General features: G+C 37.6%; 5 protein-coding genes and 1 pseudogene across 5 annotated transcripts; 3 read left to right on the forward strand and 3 right to left on the reverse strand.

The window, feature by feature from the left end:
- The first annotated feature begins 536 nt into the window (after positions 1-536).
- LOC121904007 (transcription factor BTF3-like) lies at positions 537-3,420 on the forward strand. The gene is made up of 6 exons (XM_042421484.1): positions 537-642; positions 1,849-1,917; positions 2,026-2,139; positions 2,341-2,542; positions 2,641-2,697; positions 3,031-3,420. Exons 2-6 carry the CDS (start codon positions 1,849-1,851, stop codon positions 3,075-3,077), a joined length of 489 nt encoding a protein of 162 aa, XP_042277418.1. The 5' UTR covers positions 537-642; the 3' UTR covers positions 3,078-3,420.
- A 3,296-nt stretch (positions 3,421-6,716) lies between these two features.
- si:dkey-88e18.2 (interleukin-12 subunit beta) lies at positions 6,717-9,170 on the forward strand. Its single transcript, XM_042422222.1, has 7 exons — positions 6,717-6,769; positions 7,084-7,165; positions 7,334-7,585; positions 7,704-7,806; positions 7,953-8,146; positions 8,669-8,817; positions 8,929-9,170. The coding sequence occupies exons 1-7, from the start codon at positions 6,767-6,769 to the stop codon at positions 9,049-9,051; spliced, it is 906 nt and encodes a 301-aa protein (XP_042278156.1). The 5' UTR covers positions 6,717-6,766; the 3' UTR covers positions 9,052-9,170.
- A 3,923-nt stretch (positions 9,171-13,093) lies between these two features.
- Positions 13,094-17,428, forward strand: LOC121904088 (protease-associated domain-containing protein 1-like). Its single transcript, XM_042421614.1, has 5 exons — positions 13,094-13,334; positions 13,618-13,718; positions 13,837-13,946; positions 16,395-16,562; positions 16,682-17,428. The coding sequence occupies exons 1-5, from the start codon at positions 13,259-13,261 to the stop codon at positions 16,800-16,802; spliced, it is 576 nt and encodes a 191-aa protein (XP_042277548.1). The 5' UTR covers positions 13,094-13,258; the 3' UTR covers positions 16,803-17,428.
- A 1,296-nt stretch (positions 17,429-18,724) lies between these two features.
- On the reverse strand, positions 18,725-20,076 carry LOC121903803 (annotated as a pseudogene).
- Positions 20,077-21,930: 1,854 nt separating this feature from the next.
- On the reverse strand, positions 21,931-23,308 carry LOC121904494 (olfactory receptor 4K3-like). Its single transcript, XM_042422269.1, has 2 exons — positions 22,174-23,308; positions 21,931-22,060 (listed from the first exon to the last, which is right to left on the reverse strand). Exons 1-2 carry the CDS (start codon positions 23,118-23,120, stop codon positions 22,003-22,005), a joined length of 1,005 nt encoding a protein of 334 aa, XP_042278203.1. The 5' UTR covers positions 23,121-23,308; the 3' UTR covers positions 21,931-22,002.
- Positions 23,309-25,573: 2,265 nt separating this feature from the next.
- On the reverse strand, positions 25,574-26,510 carry LOC121904536 (olfactory receptor 4K3-like). Its single transcript, XM_042422329.1, has one exon. The coding sequence runs from the start codon at positions 26,477-26,479 to the stop codon at positions 25,592-25,594; it is 888 nt and encodes a 295-aa protein (XP_042278263.1). The 5' UTR covers positions 26,480-26,510; the 3' UTR covers positions 25,574-25,591.
- Between the last annotated feature and the right edge of the window lie 512 nt (positions 26,511-27,022).

The raw sequence follows: 27,022 nt of genomic DNA on the forward strand, positions 1-27,022 counted from the left end.
GCTGAACTGTTTCAGGAGCATCTTTGCTCAGCCTGCACCTGGGGTCCTGTCTGGTGTGGTAGATCCCCGCCTCTATTGATCTTGTACTGTGTTCCTGTTCTTGTGCTGCCATGATTAGTGCTTCTGTACACACACACACACACACACACACACATATATATATTCTAAGTGAGAAGAGCTGCTGCAGGTTCAAATTTAAAATTGAAGAAGAAGAAAAGAAAGTACAAAATACTGTATGTATTTTTGAATTTTTGATTTTTTTTATTGAAAATGATTAATTTACAAACATCAAGGCATAGAAACCATAACAACAATAAAACATCTTAACATACAAGGCACATTAGGATAACTTAAAATAATAATATAATAACGTGTATAATAATAGAAAATAAATTAATTAAAAAAACATGAATAATAATGATAAATCTGCATTCTTCAATAGTTGCTCTAGAGGTCATCAAATCTCTGAGGAGAAGCTCTGAGGAGAGACTGTTATATAACTTTGAAATTACTTTGAGCCCCACTTTTGAAAAACTGCGACCGCATCCGGCTCATTACGTACGTCAACGCGTTACTTCCGGTCCTCACTCCTTTCTCCGAGCTTCTACCGTCAGTGAGACCCGCGTGATTACACACTCCCAGGTCAGTTAAAGTCTCTGTCGACTTTATTAGTTGTTCCAGCCTCATAAAACTTCAAATTCGTAATGAGGGAGCAGTTTCTAATGTGACGACACGCGTTAAATTGTTAGGAACGCGCCAATCATACTTGAATGCGGCCGTCAGTTTGAAGAGGCCTAAATCAAGCTAGCTGTTTAGCTCGGATTGCTAACTAGCTAAACGGCAGTTCAGTTGTCATTATATCTGAGGCTTTGAAATAAGTGCCTCTCGCTTCGGGAGGCTGAAAGGTCAACCATGTGCTCACACTGCATCTGCTTGTAAAGGGAAGAGTATGATAGTGGAGCTTTAAGCTATCTGTTCCGCCAATAATAATAATAATAGCAACAGCACAAGTTAGCCATTAACTTTATAACTTCTGTCTGGTTTCATGTAGAACTTGAGTCGAGACTTGAAGGGTGTGCAGCTATTTATAAGGCGTGTGAGTGACAGCTGTACATTCATGCTAGTGTCTTGTCCCAAACGACAGGGGGATTTGGGGGGTTTTTAGGTTTGCCAGTTCGTTGTAATTACAAAGCCTATGTTCCAGTGAACTGACTGAATTCACACTTACAGTGCACACAGTTTCACTTGACTACTTTTCATATACACCAGTCAGCCACAATATTAAAACCACTGATGGGTGAAGTAGTTTCACCAATTGCCAAACTGTCAGAGATGAAAGTTAGACTTGTGACTACTTTGCATATACACCAATCAGCCACACTATTAAAACCTCTGATAGGTGAAGTGAATAACATTAATTATCTCATTACAATGGCACCTGTCAAAGGGTGGGATATATTAGGCAGCAAGTGAAACGTCAGTTCTTAAAGTTGATGTGTTGGAATCAGGAAAAATGGACAAATGTTGACAAGGGCCAGATTTTGATGGCTAGACAACTGGGTCAGAGCATCTCCAACATGGCAGGTCTTGTTGGGTGTTGTCTACCACGTCTGTTACTGATTCTCATAACAATATTGAACAATAAGTGTGCATGTAGATAAGTGTTTGAGTAGAGCTGGGTGGTACATTAAAACTCAATATTAGAGTTGTGATGATATTAGTGGACTGACTGTTTTCATATGTTTCTCCAGCTCTGTGTCTAATGGGGATTCTGTTCTTAAATGATTGATGTTTTTGAGCAAATATCAATTTTTAATCTAAATATGTATGTGCTGTGTTTTGTGTCAGATGAAGGAGTCGATAATGAACCAGGAGAAGCTCGCCAAACTGCAGGCGCAGGTCCGCATAGGTGGCAAGGTGAGTTAGAGTGCATGCAGTCAAATATTTTCAGGAAAATGTTGTTTGCTAGGAGTCTGCCATCGTGTTACAGGCTAATATATTACTGCTCATCCTTGTGGTTTGAAGGGATCAGCCCGCAGAAAGAAGAAGGTGGTGCACAGAACAGCTACAGCAGATGACAAGAAGCTGCAGTTCTCCCTCAAGAAACTGGGAGTCAACAACATCTCCGGCATTGAGGAGGTACATGAAATTCGAACATAGAAACATCCTGAGTGGTTGTAAGTTAGAATTCCACACTTAATAATAGAGTAGAGAACAACAAGATACAAAAAAATGACTGCAATTTTTGTTTTATTTTTTTTATCAATAAAGCCACTTTATTGCTTTATTTTTGCGCACTCCAACTTCCCTTTTTCCATTTTCCTTCTATTTCCACTGTAGGTTAATATGTTCACAAACCAAGGGACAGTGATCCACTTTAATAACCCAAAGGTCCAGGCCTCCCTGGCTGCCAACACCTTCACAATCACAGGACACGCTGAGAACAAGCAGCTCACAGAGATGCTCCCAGGAATCCTAAACCAGCTGGGAGCCGACAGTCTCACCAGCCTCAGGAGACTAGCGGAGACCCTGCCTAAGCCAAGTATGAACCACACTCTTGACTTGACCTGTTTGCATGTATCAGTAGTTTTGTGTGCTGTCTATCAACAAATTACTCTTTTCTTTTCTTTCCCCTCATAGCTGGAGAGAACAAAGCCCCTATGGTTGCTGCTGAAGAGGAGGATGATGAAGTTCCAGGTAAGCAAACTTATGTATTGCATTTTGTAATGTACTGCAGCATTAGAATAACCACATTATTAACAGTTCAGAGCAGGCTACTTTAGATGTTTGATTGTCCGATTGCATGGAACATTTATGACCTTATTAGGTTTAATACATTTAGTCTTAATGGATCTGAATTGGTTGTATTAGAAATATATGACCCTGTCAGATTTTTGGTCATATTAATGTTTTTATTTGTATGCTAAATAAATCTTAATCTTTTTTTTTTTAATAGAGGCATTCTCTTATCTTTATCTTTTACCGTTTTCTGTATCTCACCCCTCTTTGCCCCTCTGTTTCAATTTTCAGATCTTGTTGAAAACTTTGATGAGGCTTCAAAGAACGAGGCAAACTAACAAACACCAGCAAACATTTCAAGACTCCTTCCTCACCATACTTCAACCCAGCAGCATTTTGTATTTGTTCATCTCTGTTGCTGCTCTGTGACTACAAACAAAAGTTGCTTTTTAATTATAACCTAGTCATTTCAGCTAAAACAAGTAAAATTGACTTTTTATGGCAACTGTTACCTACCGTTTATCAGTTTTGCCTCATTCTGCAGTACAAGTGAAACTATTTAATTCAGTGGAATGTGCAAACCTTTATCTTTCTCACGCGGTCTCTCCTGCATTGTGACGCCCACGCATCAAAAATGTATTGGTGGAATTAATCATGTAATAAAGATTACATTTGAATTTCTTATATTGCCTTTTTTTTCCCAGTGCTCTACCATTTTATGATAATTTAAATGATCTTGTTTGTGTTCTATATAAAAGAAGTGACCCAACTCCTTTTCACAAATTACAGGTGGAAAAAAGTAGCAATTTAGCCAAAAACAAAAGCTGTCATGTGTCTTCAGTTCTGCGTCATGAAACATAGGCTGGAGTTTATTTTCTTTATAAGATTCTATGCTTCTACACAAACTTTCTGGTTTAAAATTATGGAGCTTTTCTGAAAATCAAAATCATTGAAGCGCCAATAAAAACATCAGCAAAATTCTCTGGGTAAAACTTTCTAAAGGTTCTAATGGTACTACATTAAAGGCTCTTAAAAACCACCAAGGTGACCCTATCTGGCATGTAGTAGATCACATACTGGTGCCGCTGAATATTAGAAGATATCAGCTGGCAATATACTCTATGTATGATGTTCCATATTTGTGAAAGAATTCCAAGGGGCTTTCTGAGTCAGGAGCACAAAAGAAGTCATACATGGAGATATATGACACTGGTCAAATATGTTTTTGTTGGGTGGATATTGAAACTGTTGTTGGCCCCTTAATTGGGCAGCCTTGATGAGTTGTTGGGTTATCTGGACTGAAGGGCTTTCAGAACATGGCATGGTACTGAACAAGTGTAAACTAGAAAGGGGGAACATTTGCCAGTTTTGGGGTTTCATAATTAATTTACAGACTTCTAGGACTTTGTGGCTTTGTCATTTCATTATCTTATTAAACGGAAAGCAGAAGTTGACGCAAAACAAAGTATGACCTTCAAAATGCAATGTGAAAATAATAAATTTACAGAGAAAAATACAAAACTGGGAGATTTAAAAGAACTAAAACCACAGTACATACAACTATATGACTAATTTCATTTGGTCACACTATGACTCATCCATAATATCTAATAAAATCAGTGGTAAACAATGTATTTAATATGCTTACCACTAATCCATATTTAAGTACATACCATTATAGCCAGCATTAACATCACCACATACAGTGCTGCTTGAAAGTTTGTGAATTTGCTCTATTTCTGCATAAATGTGACCTTAAACGTGATCAGATTTCCATTTATGTCCTAAAACTAGATAAAGAGATATCAGTTAAACAAATGAGACAAAAACCTACACTTGTTCATTTATTTATTGGAAAATGAGGAAATGAGGAAAATGATCCAATGTTACATATTTTTGCATGGCAAAAGTATGTGAACCCCTAGGATTATCAATTCATTTGAAGGGGAAATTACAGTCAGTTGTTTCAATCAATAGTATGACAATCGTGTGAGTCTGGGAGGCCTTACCTTATTTAAAGAAGAGAAATCTGGGTCTTCACTGTCAAACTCTGAGCTTCACTACACAGGTTTGTGGAAGTGTATCATGGCTCAAACAAAGGATATTTCTGAGGATCTTAGAAGAAGAGTTGCTGATACTCACCAGGCTGGAAAGGGTTACAAAACCATTTCTAAAGAGTTTGGACTCCACCAGTTGACTGTCAGGCAGATCGTGTACAATTGGAGGACATTCAACACCATTGTTCCCCTCCCCAGGAGTGGTCGAACAACAAAGATCACACCAAGAGTAGGTGTGCAATAGTCTGGGAGGCCACAATGGACCCTAGGGTAATGTCTAGGAAACTAAAGGTCTCTCTTGAAGTGGCTGCAGTTCGATGTTAATGAGTCCACCATCAGGAGAACATTGAATATCAATGGTGTGCATGGCATGTATGGAGTATGGAGTTGCAAGGAGAAACCCACTACTCTCCAAAAAGAACATTGCTGCCTTTTACGGTTCACTCAAGACCATGTGGATAAGCCAGAAGGTGATTAGAACAATGTTCTGTGAATAGATGAGACCAAAATTGAACTTTTAGAGAGAGGTTATTTTGGTACATTAAATTCTCTTGTACAGCAGAAGTGTGAGTTAATCCTTTCAGGCTTTTTTACGGAACTGAGAGCTGAAACTAGTTATTTCTGTTTAAATGATCAAATGGAATTTTAGGACAGCAGTGTGGTTGCAATATGCAACTGTAGGGGGTAGATTCTATTAGATATACAGAAGAATTATCACACTTAATAATGCAGCCCTCCAGCAACATGAACAGCCAGGCTTTGTAAATGTTCCTTTTAATGCCATAGAACAGGAACAGGAACAGAAACAACAGGTATCAGTCATGTAATGAGTGTGTGTGTGTGTGTGTGTGTGCGTGTGTGTGTGTGTGTATGAGAGAGAGAAAGAGAGATCATGTGTGAGGATAAGCACATGAGCAAAGTGTGATTTGCAAGAGCGACCTACTGTAAATGTCTAACTCTTTTTCTTAGCTGACATTTAGCAGAAAAAATTTGTTTTGCCCTACCAATGACTAATGGACAGGGAAAGTCCAAATAACTATGCATGGGAACTCTCTTCTCATGTGTGAAGATTTGTGTTCACACGTGCATGTATTTGTGCATGCTCTTGAACTTTGGGAGGATCAAATGTCCTCACAGTGATGGTGTGATGGGGAAACAGGCTCAAATTTTGGCCGAGAAAATGAAAAATGGTCAATCTAATGTTACAGGTCAGGCATAGGTATTGGATTCGATAAGATCATGGAAATATTATAAGTGTTTGGATATAAAGGGGCAGACTTTTTTCACTATATACATATCATACAAGAGAACAAGACACCAAACATTGATGATTACTAAAGTAGGGAGCCTAATAATCTATTTTTAATCTATTTGTCCATTTCTATATGTTCTCTTCCCCAAAGTATAATAGCTTCAGGTTTAAGATGGGGTTAACTTTAGGATTGGAGAGATCCGATTTGCTTAAAAAAAGTGTAGATCTCATAAAAATAGAAGATCAAATGTATCTATGCTTTTGTGTGTGTGTGTGTGTGTGTGTGTGTGTGTGTGTGTGTGTGTGTGTGTGTGTGTTTCTAATGTAAGAGGCTGAGGGCAACCCCCCAACCCCCACTCAACGCCCACACTTAACACTTTGTCTTATCTCCATCTTATTCGAAACTCCTGGTTTATCTGTTTATGAAATTTGATATGCAAAACAGTATGGAGGAAATGCACTGCGTGTTGCCTCTGTAAACAGGCTCTTATCAGTTTGCTATATCTTTTGTTTTTTTTCTCACCCCCAAATTGGATATGGCATAGGTGCCATAATGGTCTGGATGTTGATGACGACAATGATGATGCTGTTGCTTGCTCTTTGCAATAGTATAAAATGGTGCTTAGATGACAGTGAGAGCATGCAATCATCAGGACACCTACGACAGAACTTCTGCTCTCTGTTTTTTGTACTTTTGCTTCAGTGTCATTTCATCAAAATGGTAAGAAATATCTACTAGTTATAAGTCAGAGCAGGAAATTAGATGCTTATATATACTTTTTTTTATTATATATATTATCTGCTAAATTACTGTGGCATTTGATAGTACATAGTAAATGTTAGAATAGGATGTAAATTACCAGCTTTGCTACTATAGTTTTAATTGAGATGATAATTGAAATTGTGTATGAACAGATTTTTATTTTGTTTCTCTACTGAAGATCATTTTCAAATGAAGAGAAAATTACTGTTTTTTGGTGAGAATAATGGATCATTTTCAATAATACCCTCTTTCTCTGTCACACAATCCCTCAGACGACTTTGTCCGTGTGGATATTTGGGCTTCTGTGCACCAGCCTTACAGGAGCACATGGACTCAACTACATTCCAGAAAAGTGTAGGTCTTCTCATTTATGATCCACATATTCTTAATATATTATTCTTCCCATATCTTGAATGGTTCTAAATTTGTTAATTCCTGATATGTTACTATCTGTGTTTTTGTGAATGTGGATATACATATGTTTGTTGTGTGATATATGTCTTTGTACCTGTCTGTCTTTAGTTGTGGTAGCAAATACGGGTGATCAAAATGAGGTCACACTAACCTGTGATACGGCATTCAGCGGAAATGTCACATGGAAGTTTGAGAATGTCTTGGTGGAGGAGTTCTTCGATAGTGTCCGGACGGAGGGTCAAAATCTGATATTGACAGAAGTAGATTCACCCATGTTTGGAAACTACAGCTGCTGGAATAAAGAAGAGATGTTATCATTAACTTATCTGCTGCAGGAGGCTGAGGATGAAGAGGAGTTAGGTGAGATGCTCTTGTCCTGACATATCCTCCCTCGCATTCACAAAGCAAGTCTCTTAAAACTCTCTGTAGTATTGCCTAGATGGAAATATTCTCTCATTTTTTTGTTTTGTCTTTATAGATTCTTTCCTCACATGTCGGGCAAAGTCTTATGACTGTAAGTTCAGCTGTACCTGGACTGGCGGAGAATACAAAGCAGTGCGCCTTGGACTGGGCCCTGACTGGTAAAAAAAATAAAAATAAAAAAAATAAAAAATACAGATCACAGTAAAAAGGCTGAAACTATTTCTATATAGTGTATTAAAATAGACCAACAAGCATGTCTCGGTTACGTATTTCACTCTGTCTGTTTTACCCCTTGTTCCTCAAGTTATAAGGGTGGGAAGTCATGTCGCTGGGTCAGCAGCAGTCATCAGCTCCCGGATGGGGGATTCCAGTTTGAGCTTTCCCACTCCCTCTCACCCTATGCTGAGGAAAGCAACATGCTTGAACTGACTGCTGAGGCCATGAACGACAACTTCGTCATCCTCCGGAGGACCAAGAGATTTTATCTGAGAAACATTGGTAAGATAAGTGAAAACTGAGCTATACTAAAGACATTCAACAGAAGATTATCAAGATTTGAGGTAAAGAACACTTCTTGCAAACTAACTAAGCTGTTCACAAAGTTCAAAATGAATGAAACCACATGTTTCAACACAAAAAATTTGTATGTGTTTGGTTCCAGTGAATTGTTGTTGAGTGAAGTTAACTTACTAGAGAGGAAAAAAGGCACATTCTACATATTATTTGAAACTATAACTATGTAAAAATATATGTAAGATGAAATGTTAGGTAATAATTACTCCCAAAACACTTTAACAAACCTATCAATGTAACATCAAAATATGGGTACAAAGAGAAAGCAAATGTTGGAAGTCATGCCACTACACATCAGTGATGCTTTTCTGTAAATAAATGGGATCATTTCAGCAAAATATTTGTGCAGTTAGCATGCAGATGTGTGTAGAATATGCCTTTAATTTACATATTCTTGACCCATTTTTAAAATTTATTTTATGTCATTTTCTTGTGTCTTCTCCCCAGTTCAACCAGATAGTCCCCAGATTGTCAGATGTCAGGAGGTGGAGCAGGACCTGAATGTGACCATTGATCCCCCATCCAGCTGGTCCACTCCTTACAGCTTCTTCAGTCTGGAGCATGAGATTGAATACGTGTTAAAAGATGATGGCAAGGTACACATGTTCACTGATTTCTGAAATAGAACAGAGCCTGATGACCACTTTATGACTATCTTCCTTTCCATTTTGGTTTGTTTTCTTACTGTACAACCTCTCTGACTTCAGACTGGACGTTCTTTATCTGCTCTGATACCGAAGAGTATCAGCATGCTGAGAGTTCGCTCCAGAGACTCGCTGGTGCTCTCAACCTGGAGCCAGTGGACTCCCTGGAAAAATGTAACCTATTGATATTGTTTGAACCCACCACCATCTGCTCCTGCTCTCACCTCTCTCTTACATGTCTACACTGTCCTTGTATGTCCTCTTAACCCATTGTGATCCTATGTGTTTCTGGCTGAACACCGATGGCCAAGAGATAACAGAGCACTCAATATAAGTTCAGTAAAACGTTTAAAGTTTTGTTCTATAATAGAAGATCATTACAGGACACTACCATTCATATTTATTGATTGATACACTCAAACTATTTATTTGTATATATATTTATTATTATTTAAACCACAAAAAAAACTAAGCAAACAATATTATAGATTTATTGCGAAACGTGAAAAAAATATGTATGTCTTTCTTGATAACAAAAGCACACTATTCATCAATTTCTAAACTGTAGACATTAGTCTAGACATTACTTCTCCATTTGCGGCCCAGAATATTCTGTTATTCAATATGAAATCTTTTTCTGAATCTGAAATTGCCAGATGGGGTTTCTCAGGACCTAAGTTCATCAAATGGGTGTCCAGTCTTGGTCACATCATTTACCATGAATCAGAACCATAATTTGCATTTCTACTAATAGAGTCAACCTCAGTCTGCACTTTAGCCAGACTTTCATAAATTGTGTTTTTTGCCCCTGTTATTTCTGTAATAGTGTGTTGGTGTTTCTGTGTATCTTTGTGGTTTGTTGCTATGCTTAACAAATGGCTATTAAAAGAGCTTTGTACTCACTTCCTTCTGAATGTTCCTTTCTCATGTGTTGCTCATGTTATGTGTACACTTAATGACTAAACAAATAGAAATTCCCGTACCGTGTAATGCAGTGTCTACCCACATGAATTCATATTATTTATTTCATTTGATATCATCACCTGTTTCAGTTTAAGTAGTAACCTTCTATCTTTTAACAGTCTTTGTAATACAAGTTTAATAATACATGTTTTAAAAACTGAGAGATTTTACACTGAGGCAGTAAGGCTAAAAATGAGACTCTTTCTCAATATTTGTCAGCGACAGTAATGCTAATCTTTTCAGTTTTCACATTTTAAGATAATTATTTATCAGTGATAAGCTTGTTCCAACAACACAGACCATGTCAGACACCAACTATACCTAGCAAACAGAAAAATGCTGTTGTACCTCATCAGCCAGATTTGTTACAAATGATACATTCATTGCAATCTTTCTCTCTCAATTTATAAAATTGTCACATTAGCAGATATATTTCGCAATCTATTACTCACTGAAGCTGGTGGACATGTCAAAAGTCAAACATAAAATGTGACATTTGGTTAGATCACTCCCAAACATCAAAATGTGTCAATATATTTGCTGACAGCTCATCAACAGGGAAAAAACATATTTCGCTGACAGCCTGACCTCAAATTGACCAGAGCAGAGTTTACTTATTTCAGTCTCTGTTATTTAGAGTAAAGTAAAGTAACATTCTGCAGTGTGAAAGAAACATAATATTTCATGGTACTGAAAATGCCTAAACAGTAACTTGAAAGTACTGTAATCGGAGTCATTCTTGATATTCATGGTCAGAACTTTCAAACGCAAATGAATTTTACATATTAAATGTTATAAGACTTAAAGAATTGCTAATTCTTATTTCTTGTCATGATTTTAGACCCTAATCTGTCATTAACTCGTTGCAGGTGAAAACAGGGAAAAAGAAGCGTTGCAAATGCAAAAACACAAGAAAATACTGCTGTCCAGAGTTGCCATCTGGATACTTGGACCGCTGCAAGACAAGGAAGAAAAAAGGAAGAAAGGATCCAAATGGAGTTGGAAATCTTTGAAAGAAGATGTTCAGTGAAAACATGCATTGCAACTATTGATTGAGGATTGTGAGAGTATACCAAGTACAACCACCTCTTATTTGGAATTAGTGAAAAAAATATTTTGATGTATGTATATTAAGTAATTAAATTGTACCTTTGATTGCATTCGGCCTGTGCTTGAACAAAGATTGGACATTGTGGATGGTAAGGATTTTCAGCTGGATTTCTAAACCTCTAATTGGAAGAAAGCATGATTTCATCTCATTTCCACACAACCCAAAAGTCCATTACTTGTGTTTTTTTGTGACTAACACTCTGTAAATTTTTCAGGTACATCTCGTTAAAACAAATATGGTCTAATGCAAAAGCCATGCAATAAATCCTACCTTCATGAAGGTTAAAGGTTTTTGTTAAAACTGTTGTATTTTCATTACTATTCTCATGCATTGATTAATTGTATGAAGGTTGTATTCATGGTAGTTGTTTACTCTTCTTCTTCTTCTTCTTCTTCTTCTTCGTATTACTTAATGGATGTCTCTTTGAATATTACACGTAAGGATTAAACCCACATTACATTACATGACAACTTAAGGCACCTGTGGATACATAGCAAGTCACTTTGATGTCTTGATTTTTTTCACAAAAAGCAAGTACCTGCATGTCCAACATGTCAAGGCTGGATTACCAAACAAGCAATTTGGGCAAAAGCTCCAGGCTTACTGTCTGTCAACTGGTTTGTACAAAATTTAATTGGAAATTTGTTTGGGAAAAATATGTAGCAAAGCACAGAATCAACTGATGATAAGGGTCTTAAGGTGGGCCTCGCAATGCTTATTACCCAATCTTGACACCCTGTCTTGATGCTAGGATCCCTTTGACAAGATTGAAGACCTTCTGTATTACAGTTTTGTAATTAAATGCATAGTTCCAAAACTGACATTTTGACATGTCACAGTGGGAAAAGCATGGGTGCAAATATTATCATGAACGGTTTAAAAATTCTGTTACTGTGCATGCATGATGGCTCAGTGTCACACTGTCATGGCTTACTGGGGCACTGGAAAAGAACAAAGTCATCTTCAAAGGAATAGTTTGATATTTTGGAAAATAAGTTAATTCAATTTTTTATTATAGACAAATAGTATCGACAAAAAGTGGTCTTTTATAGCCTATCCAGCCCAAAATACAGAATATTTGCAAGACTGCTCATCAGCTCTGCAGCACACTAATTAACTATTTTATAACACAAAGTTGCAACTAAACTCAGAGAGCAGATTGTACAGTTGACAGTTGTGGTAGTTGTAGAAACAGGTTTCCTAACATTACCAGGAATGGTTGGACTGAATTTAACAGATTTTTGTCCAATAAAGTTAAAGAAATTCATATTAAAATTTTACACAGATACTATCCCTGCTATGAATTCATTCACAATTTTAGACCTGATGCTTCCCCTTTATGTTCCTTCTGAAAAAGGGAGAGTGAGCCCTTTTCTCATTTATTTTGTGTCTATACTCATCCAAGTAACTTTTGGACTCAAATTTCCTTATTAATTTGAGAGACTCATAAGTTCTCGGTCCATATTACAGGTCTTATTTTTGAATGTAGTGTCTTAAAACAGTGAAGTTGAAAACTCGATAAAATTGCTGTCTTTTGGGCAAACATATTCACAAAGTCAAATAACTTCAGTTTCTTCCAAACAAAAACTTGTTTTATGCTGAACTTCAGACATTCAATGATTCTGTCTGTAGAGTATCTAAAAACAAAACAAAACAAAACAAAAAAGCTTTAAAGACATCTCAGCTCTTGAGAAACATTGTGGACAACATTGCCAGATGGTTTAAGTTGGTTTGCAATATTTCTTATTCACTTTTTTAAAAAAGTTATACTTATTCATTCATTTATTTATTTTTGTTTGATTTAATGTCTTATGATTTATGTATGTGTGCTTTCTTTTGTAACACTGCTAAAATAAGGACCAGATAAATGTGTATATGTTGTACAATTTTATTTCTTCTTGTGTTTTTGTGATCAATGTATTTTATTCATTTTTCCTCCAATACTTCCTGTACTGTTGTTTGCCTTGCAATATCACTGTGCTGTTAATAAAATACAAAAAAAAAAAAAACGTTGTGGAAACGTAAATCATGGGGCAGATCATGGAAATCATGGGGTTAGTCATAGGGTAAGTCATGGGGTAAATCGTAGGGTAAATTATGGGGGTAAATGGGGTAAATGGGGCCCAACAGCTCATATTTGCTCCGGGATTCCGTAGCACCGGCCATGCTAAATGCGCATGCGTGTGAAAACAAGCGCGGAAGTGGCTGCTAACCTGGTGCTGAGTTGTTTACAGCTACATATGGACAAAAGATCGCTGTCAAATATAAAGCCATACTGAGGCCTCGTCCTATGTAAGGAGCTCTACAAATGTCTTGAATATGGCAAAGGTTGTTCTGTCAACAGCTTTAGTTTTATACCTCTGGAGTGTTTTCATGCAGTTCAGTCGCATGTCAGGTGAGTCTGAGGAGGCAGCATTCATCTGCGAGTTCGCAGCAAATTTAGCTACGTTAAAGGTCGGTCATGTGAAGGAGTTATACGTATACTAAGGCTTTTGTCATAGCTGACACGATTCGTCATTTGAGTAATCAAATATAGAGATGCTGTATCATAGTTCTTATGAATTTCCTCTTCAAAGTCCTGTGGTTAATCCGGTTGTCACCTCCTACTGGAAGTGCTGTTACTCATATCTGTGGTGAGATAAACTGGTCGATGTTTCTGTTTTGTATGACTGCTCCAGGTCTTGGGGTTAATGAATTGCTGTATTTCCGGGTCATCAGTCCAGAGGAGATAGGGTACATCTTCAGTGCAGCGCCTGCTAAAGACTTTGGAGGAGACTTTGTGAGTACCCTTCCCTCGTTTGGATTTCATTTGTTGCCCAGAAGGATTCACAAGCCTTAAAGACAGACATGCACGCTGACCATCTAATCACATCGGTCTTCTCTCCTTCTGTGCCCAGACATCATCGTATGATGAGATTTTCCTGGTGCCAGCGGACCCAGCAGATGGCTGCTCAGACCTGAAGGACAGAGAAATCATCCAGGGACAAGTCATTCTGGTGGAGAGGGGGTATGCACATGTGTCTTAGCACCTATGTACTGTAGGGGTGTCACGATTCTCCAAATCCACGATTTGATATGACTCTCGATTTTAAGGTCACGATTTGATTTGATTTGAACTTTTTTTTTCAGCACTGACGGCTACGCCATTGTAAGACTATCGAATCTTGATTTGTAAAGATCAAAAGATCATTGGTTTTATGCCCTGACAACTGTCATTTACATTTTCAAATTCTTCTTTAACAAGATAGGTTACATGGTATCAAGTGCGATACACCTGCCATATTTTTGTACCATACTATGGTCAAATTTTAAATAATTTGTTTAAAATATAATAACGCTAACTTATTTCACTAGTCAAATGAGAACAAACTGTTTAACACAAAAACAAAAAGAAGAGCCACTAGATGGCAGAAGGGTACTTTACAACAACAGCTTGAGTTTCTAACTAAGAGTACGGATGGGAATTGAGAACCGGCTCCAAATTGTCCGATCCATCGGAATCGTATGCCTCCGAGCTTATCAATTCCTTTTATCGATGCCTAGGCATGTCATGTTAACGGAACGAAAAATGCAGAACTATGCAAGGGAAGCGCAGTCTCCGGACTGCCTACAGTGCACACGCTAAAGTTATCTTCAGCTTTCTCGTAATTCATCTTCTAAAAGGCAGCGATTGCAAACATGTTTTCACAAATTAACTTTGGGAGACAAATGGGAAGTATATTGTGAACTTTCTATGCCGTCACCCAGACTAACGTTAGCAAAGCAGCAATCAGCAGTAACAAATGAGACCAACTGACCAACACACACTGCAACATTAAACAACTTAAACCAACTCTGAGGTGAAGGAAATACCATTTATCTTATCTTACAGTTATGTTTCATATATTCAAACAGTGGAGATAATAAAACAGTTGCGTTGACACCGGAAACCTGTGTAGGCCTACTTTTTTCCACACTAAAAATTGATCAGGAATCAATAAAGAATATAACCATTGGTATCAATAAAATCTTATCAATTCCCATCCCTAACTAAGTGTTGCACTTTTTAGACAGTTCTGCACACTCATCTCACAGCCGGCTGTACATAGAGACCAATGTTATTAGTCCATCTTGGGGGGCGGCTCGTTGTCTACCTTACTATGGTAGGAAAGAGGAGTCATTTGAGTTTTAACAATGTTTCGCTTATGAGTTATTGATCTGGGAAGTTCAAATCTGTCAATATATTTGCAACTTTTTTGAAGTGTGTAGCATAGCCTACAATCTGTAGTTTTCCTGTAAATGATGCGCTCATTGTTTATGCAAATCACGGGGAAGGCAAAATGTTGCCACACTGGTGACTTCGGGGAAGTAGGAGGATTTTCTAGTTCTGTTGTTTCTCCATCATCTCCGACTCCAGCAGCGGCCTCGGTGTCTCAAAAAGTAATTCAACTGAACTAAAATGTAATGCTGTGACATCTTTGAAATGTTGTTTTTTCCCCCTTCAGACACGTACTGAATGCACACAAGTAGATGGGGGTGGAAAGAAAAAAAAAACACAGGCAGAATCTCCAATCCTATTTTTGATTTCAAAGGTTGAACTCAAATGCTCCTTTTGATCGATTTTCGATTTAGAATCAAAATCATGACACCCCTATTATACACCTATACCTGTAATGCACAGAGGATGTGCACACAAAGAAGCTGTGAAGCTGTGGCCTGAGATTAAGCTTTAAGAAATGACAAGACAATGTCATAAACTTAGGTGTCCTTGAATGTGTGACTGTTCCAATTGCAGAGAACAGAATTGCATTCATAATTAAGAGAGATAAAATCCTTTAAGTCCCCTTCCACTCAAAAATATGTTTTTCTTCTTGTTCCTACAGTTGAATTTTTTACCTTCACTGTTTTTAAGGATTTTAATGTGGTAATTTGAACTTTTTTTGTGGAAAAAACATATCAGACACACATTATTGTTCCAAGCAGAGTATTTTTGTATGTCTTAATACATGTCTTGAGTGAATCTTTAAGATTCTCCATCTGCACCATGTGCCATGTTTAATCTTCAGTGTAAAAACAGAACTGCAACCACCACTAATCATGATGGTAAAATGTAATAAACCTAATCTTGTTAAATGAAGTATGAAGTATAAAAACTACAGTTGCAGACCTGTGTTCTCGTGTGAACAGCAACCACCAGGTATTTACCTATGACCGACAATGGTCTGGTCCGACTAAGTGTTCAGTATCCGGTGTCATACTTATCTTGGTTTGTGTGTAAAAGTGCATTAATAAGTATTAATTTGCATTTGAAACAATTCCACTCCCACCTGTGTGGGAGACTTTGACACTTTTATTTTACTGACTGGCCACATCAAATGAGACTTAGAATGAATCGATCATTGGGACAGTGACAGAATGTATTTGCTTGCAAATTTTGAGTTTGTGTCTCACTTTATATGTATTTTTTGTGTTCCAGAGGTTGTTCCTTTGTACAAAAGGCCCGACATGTGGAGGAAGCAGGAGGCAAAGCTGTTCTGATTGCTGATAATGCGGTGGATAATGACAGTCAGTACCTTGATATGATCACTGATGGAAGCACTGCTAAACCAAGCATACCTGCTTTATTCCTGCTGGGACGTGACGGGTAAGAGTGACGCAGTAACACACAAAAAAGATAAACACATAGAGACCTGTTTTGTTTTGTACGAGACGTGACATAAATTTTGGGACATGACACATGTTTTTTTGTCCCACGTATTCTAGGATGATGATCAAACGATCTCTTCAAAGACAAGCACTGCCGTGGGCTGTCATTTCCATTCCTGTTAATGTTTCCTCTTTGGCCTCCTTCCCACTCAAGCAGCCCCCATGGACACTGTGGTAGAAATGATGCACACCCACAACTTCCTCCACTTCCTCACATCAGTGTTTATTCTGTCAGCGATGAATAAACTCACAGCCTCACAGGGAAATTCTTTGGTTGTGGTTAAACAAATTAAACACCCACTAATGGTGACTTATCAACATGATCATACTGTACGTACACATGGAGCACCCTTACACACCCAGCCAGAGGCATGTGGACCAAACCTTTTAGTGTTCAAATGGACTCTTTGCTAGAGAGAATGAACTCAGCAGAAACAATGTTCGTAGAATCTCATTGTTCAGTTGAGGTCGACTGAATTATCAGTGTTTTAGTTATTATCAGCCTGTCTTCAAGTAGTGTAGTCTCTGTGGAGTTGTGTGAAGATGATCTGTCGGTTGCTACTGAGTTCTGAAACTGGAAAATACAATACATACGCATACAGATTGAAGCGCACCATTTGTTCATTTTGTCTTATAGTACAAGCTGTCACATTAGGCCACAGTGGCAAAGAAAGGAAATAAACTCGGTCATGACTGCATATAGTATACTTCACACAGGAAACTGTACAATATGAATACACTTCTGCTCATCTGCATGAACTTCAACAGACAAGAAATGAAATAAACTGTTTCTCTTATGGTAAATTAATATAAAAAGATATTTTTTGTATAAAAGACTATAATTTATTGCCTTTCTGCGGTACACATTTGTACATCTTCAAAGAGCACACACACACACACACACACACATAGGTTTTATGCCTGAAGCCTAATCACCCAGAGTGCTGTAGTAGTAGCCATTTTTTTACTTTGTATTTTTAATATCTACTCTGATTTTTAAACTCCTGATCCAGACAAATGAGCAGTTTGGATAATATCATTGACACAATGTGAAAAGACAGGGGAGTAAATGAGCATGGCGACAGTGCACTACTTATAGTCTTGTTGTCATCATGTAATTTTAAGAAGTTGTAGTTGGTGGTAGTTTTTAGTTTCAGTTTGTTATTTGTTATTATTCTCATGTAGTATTTTTATGTGCATACCAAAAAGAACAGCTGAGGTGATGCATCAGCTAATAGGGAATCTGAATAAACAAACAACCATGTTGGTTTGCCATCTACCAAAAATTGTAAGTCCTGCTAAAGGATGGGCAGTTTTTTAAATAATTTAGTAGTGTTCTGCAAAGCATATTGATATTGAACCACACAACTTGAGGCAGCAAAAACACAAGGTGATCTGGGCTTCAGTCTTTGAGTCTATCTTTTTCTCCATGGAGTAAAAGGGATTAGGTGCAGCTGATAGGCCACAACACACACATTTAATTCTGCAGTCCTTTCAGATATAACAAACATTTCATGCATATGCATAAAAATAAAGTATATGAAAAGTGATTTTATTTAGGCTCTTCTCACTTGGAGAAGACAATTGGTAGGCCAACCATTGGTTAGATACCTAACCAATGGTTGGCCTGCTTACATATTTGTGTATCATGTAGCATATGGGGTCATAAAAGTAGCCTATTATTTAAATATTATTGCCATATAATGTAAAAGCTATTACCTTCAGTCATGTCGAAGTTAATTTACATCTTCTATTAAAAAGGCAGATAACAGATCTCAATAGTTAACAATAGGATTTTCAGTAATAATGTTTTACTGCAGACAGTACAAGAACGTGGCGTTTTTTTCCATCAACATAAAATATTTGTGAACTTAGAATTTTTAGATTACAGATCAGCAATACATTTATAATTACATTTCAAATTAGGGGTATGTTAATTAGCTTTCCATTCTTTCTATTTAATGTAAAAATTTAGTTGCAACAAGTTGAAGAAATATTTCCACATTGAACAGTATGCCAACATCCCTCCTTCCACACCTAATATTACAAAATTGATTTTAACCAGCATCTGTTTTTACATTAACTGACTAATCTTCAACTTTATTCAGCATGTGTTTTATATATAGGTTTTTTTTCCAGAATTAGGACTGCTGGGTAGGCTTTTACCTCCGAGTCTACAGCACTGGTCTATTTAAAACTGACTGTAGAATCATTATCGGGATACTGGCACTGAATTATCCACGTGATGTTGCATTGCAATCAGCAAATTTGATATGTAAATTGCCGAGAGAGAGAGAGAGAGAGAGAGAGAGAGAGAGAGAGAGAGAGAGAGAGAGAGAGAGAGAGAGAGAGAGAGAAAACAGATGTATATATACATATATATACATATATTACATTGACGTGTTGAATGGGGTCCGCGGGTTCTTATTTCCATGACTCTTTGGTATCTTCCTTCCCATGACAGGGGCCGACTCTGAGTAAATGGATTATAGACAATTAACTGCATGAGTGGATAAAAATCACGTTGTGTATTTGGTAGTAATATGCAGTTTCCCCACAGTGTTTTACCTCCTCTTGCATCTCGGGCACACTCTGCCCCACACTGTCTTCACCATGGCTTCTCTCAGAGCCGGACTGCCCCACAGGTACACCGTCGGTGTGCATACAGCGTTGAAACGAGCCATGATAGCGAAAAGATTAGTGGCTTCATTCCTAAATGTCAGCCCTCCTCCTACCACAAATCTGATTATGATATTAACAAAAGAAGGGCACCACAACACCAAGAAGCTTAAGACAACAAAAATGATGATTCTCAGTGATTCCTTCTTGCTTTCTTTCTCTGCGCTGGGAGGGTCTTTTTCAACCTGGAATCTGGCAACAACATACAGTTTGATAGTCATGACCACTTTGGTTAGTATGATTAGTTGAAAGAAGACAATGCTGAACACGTACAGCTGTATCGCTTTAGAAAGTGGCAACAAATTCCTGGCGAGCAAGTGAGCAAAGTTATAAACCCAACAGTAAATGTTAATGCCTATTACAACATGCCGTGTGATGAAGCGGTTGTAGATGAATGGATGACACACAGCCAAATATCGATCAAACTGTGCAAACAAAAACGTCAATATATTGACCCCTAGAAGAGAAGGTAAAACATTATAAGTTCCATTTCTAGACGGGTATCCCTCCTGAACATCAAACAGACCAAGATAATACACTGAAAACCCAACCAGCGTGTCACAAATACTCGTGTTCAGCATGAAAATAAACCTATTCTGAAGGCGGAGCGCTCTGGTGGCCAAGATGCCAATGACTACCGTTCCTGCCACGAGAACAGTAGTAGTAGCGAATAAAATCTGGAAAATAAAGATAAAATAATCCTCAGGACTGTCGAAGTCCACAGAGAGAGGCACTCCTCCAGTCACAGTGTCTGTGATGTTGGAGAGGAGCATTGTTTAAGCGCAAAGGGTTCCTAAATGCAAATCTTTATTTATGCGTAAAACCTAATGTGCCGTGGAGCCACCAGCCTCTCTTGGGATGTCATGAGCAATCTAATGTTTGTTTTTTTTCCCCTTTTAACACAAGCCTCATGCAGAAGTCATACAGAGATTTTTTTTCAGCCTTTAAGGTCATTATTAAGCAGTTTAAAGAAATTCCCCTCAAATCTTCATATTTTTTAAATACTTTTTTCTCTCACATGCTGCACATTATGTTTTATTCTGCTTTTGCTGTGCTGCTGTACTAATTTGTATCCATACAAACAGCCCATCATCATTACATCATTATGCTGCAACAATATAAACTAATTAGGGCTGCAACTAACAGTTATTTTCATAATCTGACAATTAGTTTCTCTATTAACTGATTAATCGTTTGGTGATAAATGTAAATCACAGGTTCCCAAAGCCCAAGGTGCAATTGTAATGTCTTGTTTTGTCCCGACCAACAGTCCACAACCCAAAGATATTCAGTTCACTATCACAGAAGACTAAAGAACCCAGAAAATGTTTGTATTTTTTCATTTAAAATGACTCAAAACGATTAATCAAAATAGTTGATGATTATTTTCTGTCAATCGATTAATTTACTAATCTTGCCGCTCTAAAAGTAATTATGTTTCCATGACCAATATCCCATTATCATTCAGTTAGCTACTTTAGGTCAATATATGCAAGCTGACTGAACTTGATTGATACACAGTTTTGAGAATATATAGCATAAGTATATTTTACCCTAAAGCTCCACCAGAGGGTGCTGTGCAACAAGGACGCAGCATATTAAATTGTTCTTTTGATATTTTTTGTGAGATTTTAAAATGCATGTAACTTTTGACCCGCACTTAGACATGATCAAACACAGTGACATAACGACATAAAGACAGAGAAGAATGGACAAGTAAATGTGTGTATGTAATTTGCCAGTGTGCAACAAAATTGTAGAATACCAATTGAATCTCTCTCATCTTTTGTGTTTGTGAGTCTCTTTTGGTAAAATAATAGCTGTGTTTCAAATAAGACGTGTAATTTTGAAGAATTTTTATCTGTTGTTCGTCGGGTGGGTTTATAAGGCATAATTTTCAGCACCAGGAGCTGTCCACAGCGACCTGTACTGCTAGCGATATTTTTTTTCCTAGGACGTCCAAGTCATGAACAGCGCCACCCTGCTTCTGATTGACTTACCCTGATACTCGTACCCTAACCCTAACAAATCTCACTCCTCATGCCTAAATTTAACCAACACAGCCCAGCCTCACCCCTGCATGAGTTTTCCCTTTGCTCTTATGTAAAGCCACACAGGGTAGGACTGCTTTTGCCAAAAAAATAATTTAAAAATCCTAATATGATCCTCAATGACGAGTCTTTGGGTCAATCATAATGGTGAAACCAGGTAATAATTAAAAACATATTCAGCTCACTTCATGTCTAAGTGGTGAGTTAATCATATAAAATCATTATTACATATTACATTTTATTTAGGCCTACAGCCTGGCCACATTATAATAATTCAAGTCTAAAGATGAGTGATCTTTTCTGGGTATATAGCTACTCTTCTTATGAATTTTAAAGGTTAAATTAAATACGGTCAAATATTACAAGTTACAAAATACAACATATAAGATAATACCTTATTCCCGGGGCTGTGTTAAAGAAAAGTGGTGTATAAATTATCATCAGGAGGAAAAATCTCTGTGAGAACCATGCTGTAACTTTAAGAGTAAATAAGGCACAAACATACGGGCAGCTCAAGATAAGAAACATACATAGTGTGACAAAGAAAACTGTTCCTTTTTTATTTATTAAATTTGCAGTTGTAATAGAGGCCTTTATCACTAGAAAACTTGCAGTAGTTGCTGACGGAGTCTTTCAGAGGTCTCACAGTCAGTGAATCTTCATCGGCCTTCCTTTTCTATTTCCCTTCGTAGGACAGGAGCCAATTCTGAGAAAGAATCAGGTTGATAACTGCGTATTACAAGTCGACTATTGACATATTTATCATATCATATTATTATCATATCATATTTTTTTTCTTTTTGCCCATTAACTTCTTACCTCCTCTTGCATCTCGGGCACACTCTTCCCCACACTGTCCTCACCATGGCTTCTCTCAGAGCCGGACTGCCCCACAGATACACCGTCGGTGTGCACACAGCGTTGAAACGAGCCATGATGGCGAAAAGATTAGTGGCTTCATTCTTAAATGTCAGCCCTCTTCCTATCACCAGTCTGAGGACGATATTAACAAAAGAAGGGCACCACAACACCAAGAAACTTATGACAACAAAAATGATTATTTTCAGTGATTCCTTGTTGCTTTCTTTCTCCGCGCTGGGAGGGTCTCTTTCAAGCTGGAATCTGGCAACAACATACAGTTTGATAGTCATGACCACTTTGGTGAACACAATGACTTGTAAGGTTACAATACTGAAAACATACAGCTGTATCGCTTTGGAAAGTGGCAAGAAATTAGTAATGATCGACTGAAAATAGACATGAAACCAGCAATAAACATTTGCAGAGATAACCACCCGCCGGGTTATAAAGCGCGTGTAGATGAAAGGATGACAAACTGCAAAATAGCGGTCAAACTGTGCAAATAAAAATGTCATTATGTTTACCCCTAGAAGTGAAGGTAACATATTATAAGTTCCATTTCTAGACGGGTATCCCTCCTGAACATCAAACAGACCAACATAATACACTGAAAACCCAACCAGCGTATCACAGATACTGGTGTTCAGCATGAATATAAACCTATTCTGAAGGCGGAGCGCTCTGGTGACTAAGATGGTGATGACTACAGGTCCGGCTACGAGAACAGCAGTCGTAGCGAATAAAAATTGGAAAATAAAAATGAGATAGTCGACAGGACTGTCGAAGTCCACCGAGAGATTCAGTCCTCCAGTCACAGAGTCTGTGATGTTGGAGTGGAGCATCGTCTCAGTAATGCAGCTTGAATTCAATGTATTCATATAGCTGCTTGATAAGCCACTGCCCATGTAAACCCAAACTGTTTTTCCTCAGGAGACATGGCCTAATCTCTCTTTTCATATCAATGTTTAGACTTACTCTTAATAAACATTCAAGATTTTTCTTGCATTTTCAAAACACGTTTTTGTATAAATAAATTTAGTGAGAGCACAATCACATAACGACCCACAACATGTTCCAACATTTCTGTCCTAACTTTTTGTAATATGAAAATTTACATAAACAGAGAAAAAAATACATAAACAAGAAAAAGACAAATAAATAATCTGATTATGGATATTATCAAACATGAATAATTAGAGAATAATATACATAATAAAAGAATAATATAAATTATTATAATATACATATGTTGAGTTCACGCTGAATGACACTCATAGGGGATACATGAATATTTTCATGATATTTTATCAAACATTTTCGGATATTTTAATGCAAAAATAAGTTGCTGGGCCCCACATTACTCCCTCTCTGTGCAATGTTTTCCGTGCACTACCTTGCCCCAGATTTGCTGTCCCAGATAGCATACGGAAGTGGGCCACTTCAGGCAATGATGCGGCACTGCTGGCCTTCTTCTGGCCCGGACAAAATTGATGTGAGCCTGAAATGGCCCACATGTAAAATAACAAATATGGCCCAATTATCCCAAATCAAATGTGGGCCTGTTTTGGTAAAGATGGGGTGCTCTCAGGTATGTGTATTCTGGATGTGGGCCAGTTCTGGTTTATCTGGTTTGTTCTTGGTTGACATACGGCTTGCTTGTGGCCCAGATCTGGGAAACAGGAGTGGACAGCCCAAGTGCCATCATTCCACGCGGTATGTGGGCCGGATGAAAGTGCCGAAAGTGTCGGGTGTGTGGCCCGGATCTGGGCCACAGTAATTTGCTATCTGGGATGTGTGTTTCAAATAAGACGTGTAATTTTGAAGAATTTTTATCTGTTATTCGTCGGGTGGGTTTATAAGGCATAATTTTCAGCACCAGGAGCTGTCCACCGTGACCTTTCCTTTTAGCGATATTTTTTTCCTAGGATGTCCAAGTCATGAACAGCGCTACTCTGCTTCTGATTGACTTACCCTGATACTCTTACTCTAACCCTAACAAATCTCACTCCTCATGCCTTAATTTGACCAACGAAGCTATTGAGTAGCTAATCATAGGGCAGAGTAGGGCCGCTCATGACTTCGCCATCCTAGGCAAAAAAAATTGGCTGTAACCTCAGCACGAGGCACAAATATTCATCTCTACGTTAAAAGTATTGATTATTAGATGGAAATTTGTCAGGTTCATAAGGATTAATATTATCTACAGTATACACAGTAGATTTATGAACAGTGCTGAAAGGTTTTGATGTAGCCGACACACAGAATTCATTGAGAGAGCAGGAAAAAAATAAAAAGGTGTGACTGTCTAAGAGTCTGAAGCGCCCACAGAAAGCCGTGTAGCCGCTATTTCATGTTTATGCAGAGAGCACAATGAACACTGATAGTGAAGTGATAGAAATACCATATTTTTATAATGTTTCTAATTCCTAATTTTATCGTCTATGGGATATGGATGTGGATTGATGTCATTTAACTCTGAACAGATAAAGAAATAAGCCCTATATGATACAGCACTCAACAGTTAAGACAAACATATCGATGCCTTCGAATAAGAAATATATGATAACATTCAGCCCAGCCTCACCCCTGCATGAGTTTTCCCTTTGCTCTTATGTAAAGCCACACAGGGTAGGACTGCTTTTGCCAAAAAAATAATTTAAAAATCCTAATATGATCCTCAATGACGAGTCTTTGGGTCAATCATAATGGTGAAACCAGGTAATAATTAAAAACATATTCAGCTCACTTCATGTCTAAGTGGTGAGTTAATCATATAAAATCATTATTACATATAACATTTTATTTAGGCCTACAGCCTGGCCACATCATAATAATTCAAGTCTAAAGATGAGTGATCTTTTCTGGGTATATAGCTACTCTTCTTATGAATTTTAAAGGTTAAATTAAATACGGTCAAATGTTACAAGTTACAAAATACAACATATAACATAATACCTTATTCCCGGGGCTGTGTTAAAGAAAAGTGGTGTATAAATTATCATCAGGAGGAAAAATCTCTGTGAGAACCATGCTGTAACTTTAAGAGTAAATAAGGCACAAACATACGGGCAGCTCAAGATAAGAAACATACATAGTGTGACAAAGAAAACTGTTCCTTTTTTATTTATTAAATTTGCAGTTGTAATAGAGGCCTTTATCACTAGAAAACTTGCAGTAGTTGCTGACGGAGTCTTTCAGAGGTCTCACAGTCAGTGAATCTTCATCGGCCTTCCTTTTCTATTTCCCTTCGTAGGACAGGAACCAAATCTGAGAAAGAATCAGGTTGATAACTGCGTATTACAAGTCGACTATTGACATATTTATCATATCATATTATTATCATATCATATTTTTTTTCTTTTTGCCCATTAACTTCTTACCTCCTCTTGCATCTCGGGCACACTCTTCCCCACACTGTCCTCACCATGGCTTCTCTCAGAGCCGGACTGCCCCACAGGTACACCGTCGGTGTGCACACAGCGTTGAAACGAGCCATGATGGCGAAAAGATTAGTGGCTTCATTCTTAAATGTCAGCCCTCTTCCTATCACCAGTCTGAGGACGATATTAACAAAAGAAGGGCACCACAACACCAAGAAACTTATGACAACAAAAATGATTATTTTCAGAGATTCCTTGTTGCTTTCTTTCTCCGCGCTGGGAGGGTCTCTTTCAAGCTGGAATCTGGCAACAACATACAGTTTGATAGTCATGACCACTTTGGTGAACACAATGACTTGTAAGGTTACAATACTGAAAACATACAGCTGTATCGCTTTGGAAAGTGGCAAGAAATTAGTAATGATCGACTGAAAATAGACATGAAACCAGCAATAAACATTTGCAGAGATAACCACCCGCCGGGTTATAAAGCGCGTGTAGATGAAAGGATGACAAACTGCAAAATAGCGGTCAAACTGTGCAAATAAAAATGTCATTATGTTTACCCCTAGAAGTGAAGGTAACATATTATAAGTTCCATTTCTAGACGGGTATCCCTCCTGAACATCAAACAGACCAACATAATACACTGAAAACCCAACCAGCGTATCACAGATACTGGTGTTCAGCATGAATATAAACCTATTCTGAAGGCGGAGCGCTCTGGTGACTAAGATGGTGATGACTACAGGTCCGGCTACGAGAACAGCAGTCGTAGCGAATAAAAATTGGAAAATAAAAATGAGATAGTCGACAGGACTGTCGAAGTCCACCGAGAGATTCAGTCCTCCAGTCACAGAGTCTGTGATGTTGGAGTGGAGCATCGTCTCAGTAATGCAGCTTGAATTCAATGTATTCATATAGCTGCTTGATAAGCCACTGCCCATGTAAACCCAAACTGTTTTTCCTCATGAGACATGGCCTAATCTCTCTTTTCATATCAATGTTTAGACTTACTCTTAATAAACATTCAAGATTTTTCTTGCATTTTCAAAACACGTTTTTGTATAAATAAATTTAGTGAGAGCACAATCACATAACGACCCACAACATGTTCCAACATTTCTGTCCTAACTTTTTGTAATATGAAAATTTACATAAACAGAGAAAAAATACATAAACAAGAAAAACACAAATAATTAATCTGATTATGGATATTATCAAACATGAATAATTAGAGAATAATATACATAATAAAAGAATAATATAAATTATTATAATATACATATGTTGAGTTCACGCTGAATGACACTCATAGGGGATACATGAATATTTTCATGATATTTTATCAAACATTTTCGGATATTTTAATGCAAAAATAAGTTGCTGGGCCCCACATTACTCCCTCTCTGTGCAATGTTTTCCGT

This window comes from Thunnus maccoyii, chromosome 9 (assembly GCF_910596095.1).
Source record: "Thunnus maccoyii chromosome 9, fThuMac1.1, whole genome shotgun sequence".
NCBI classification, from domain to species: Eukaryota; Metazoa; Chordata; class Actinopteri; order Scombriformes; family Scombridae; genus Thunnus; species Thunnus maccoyii.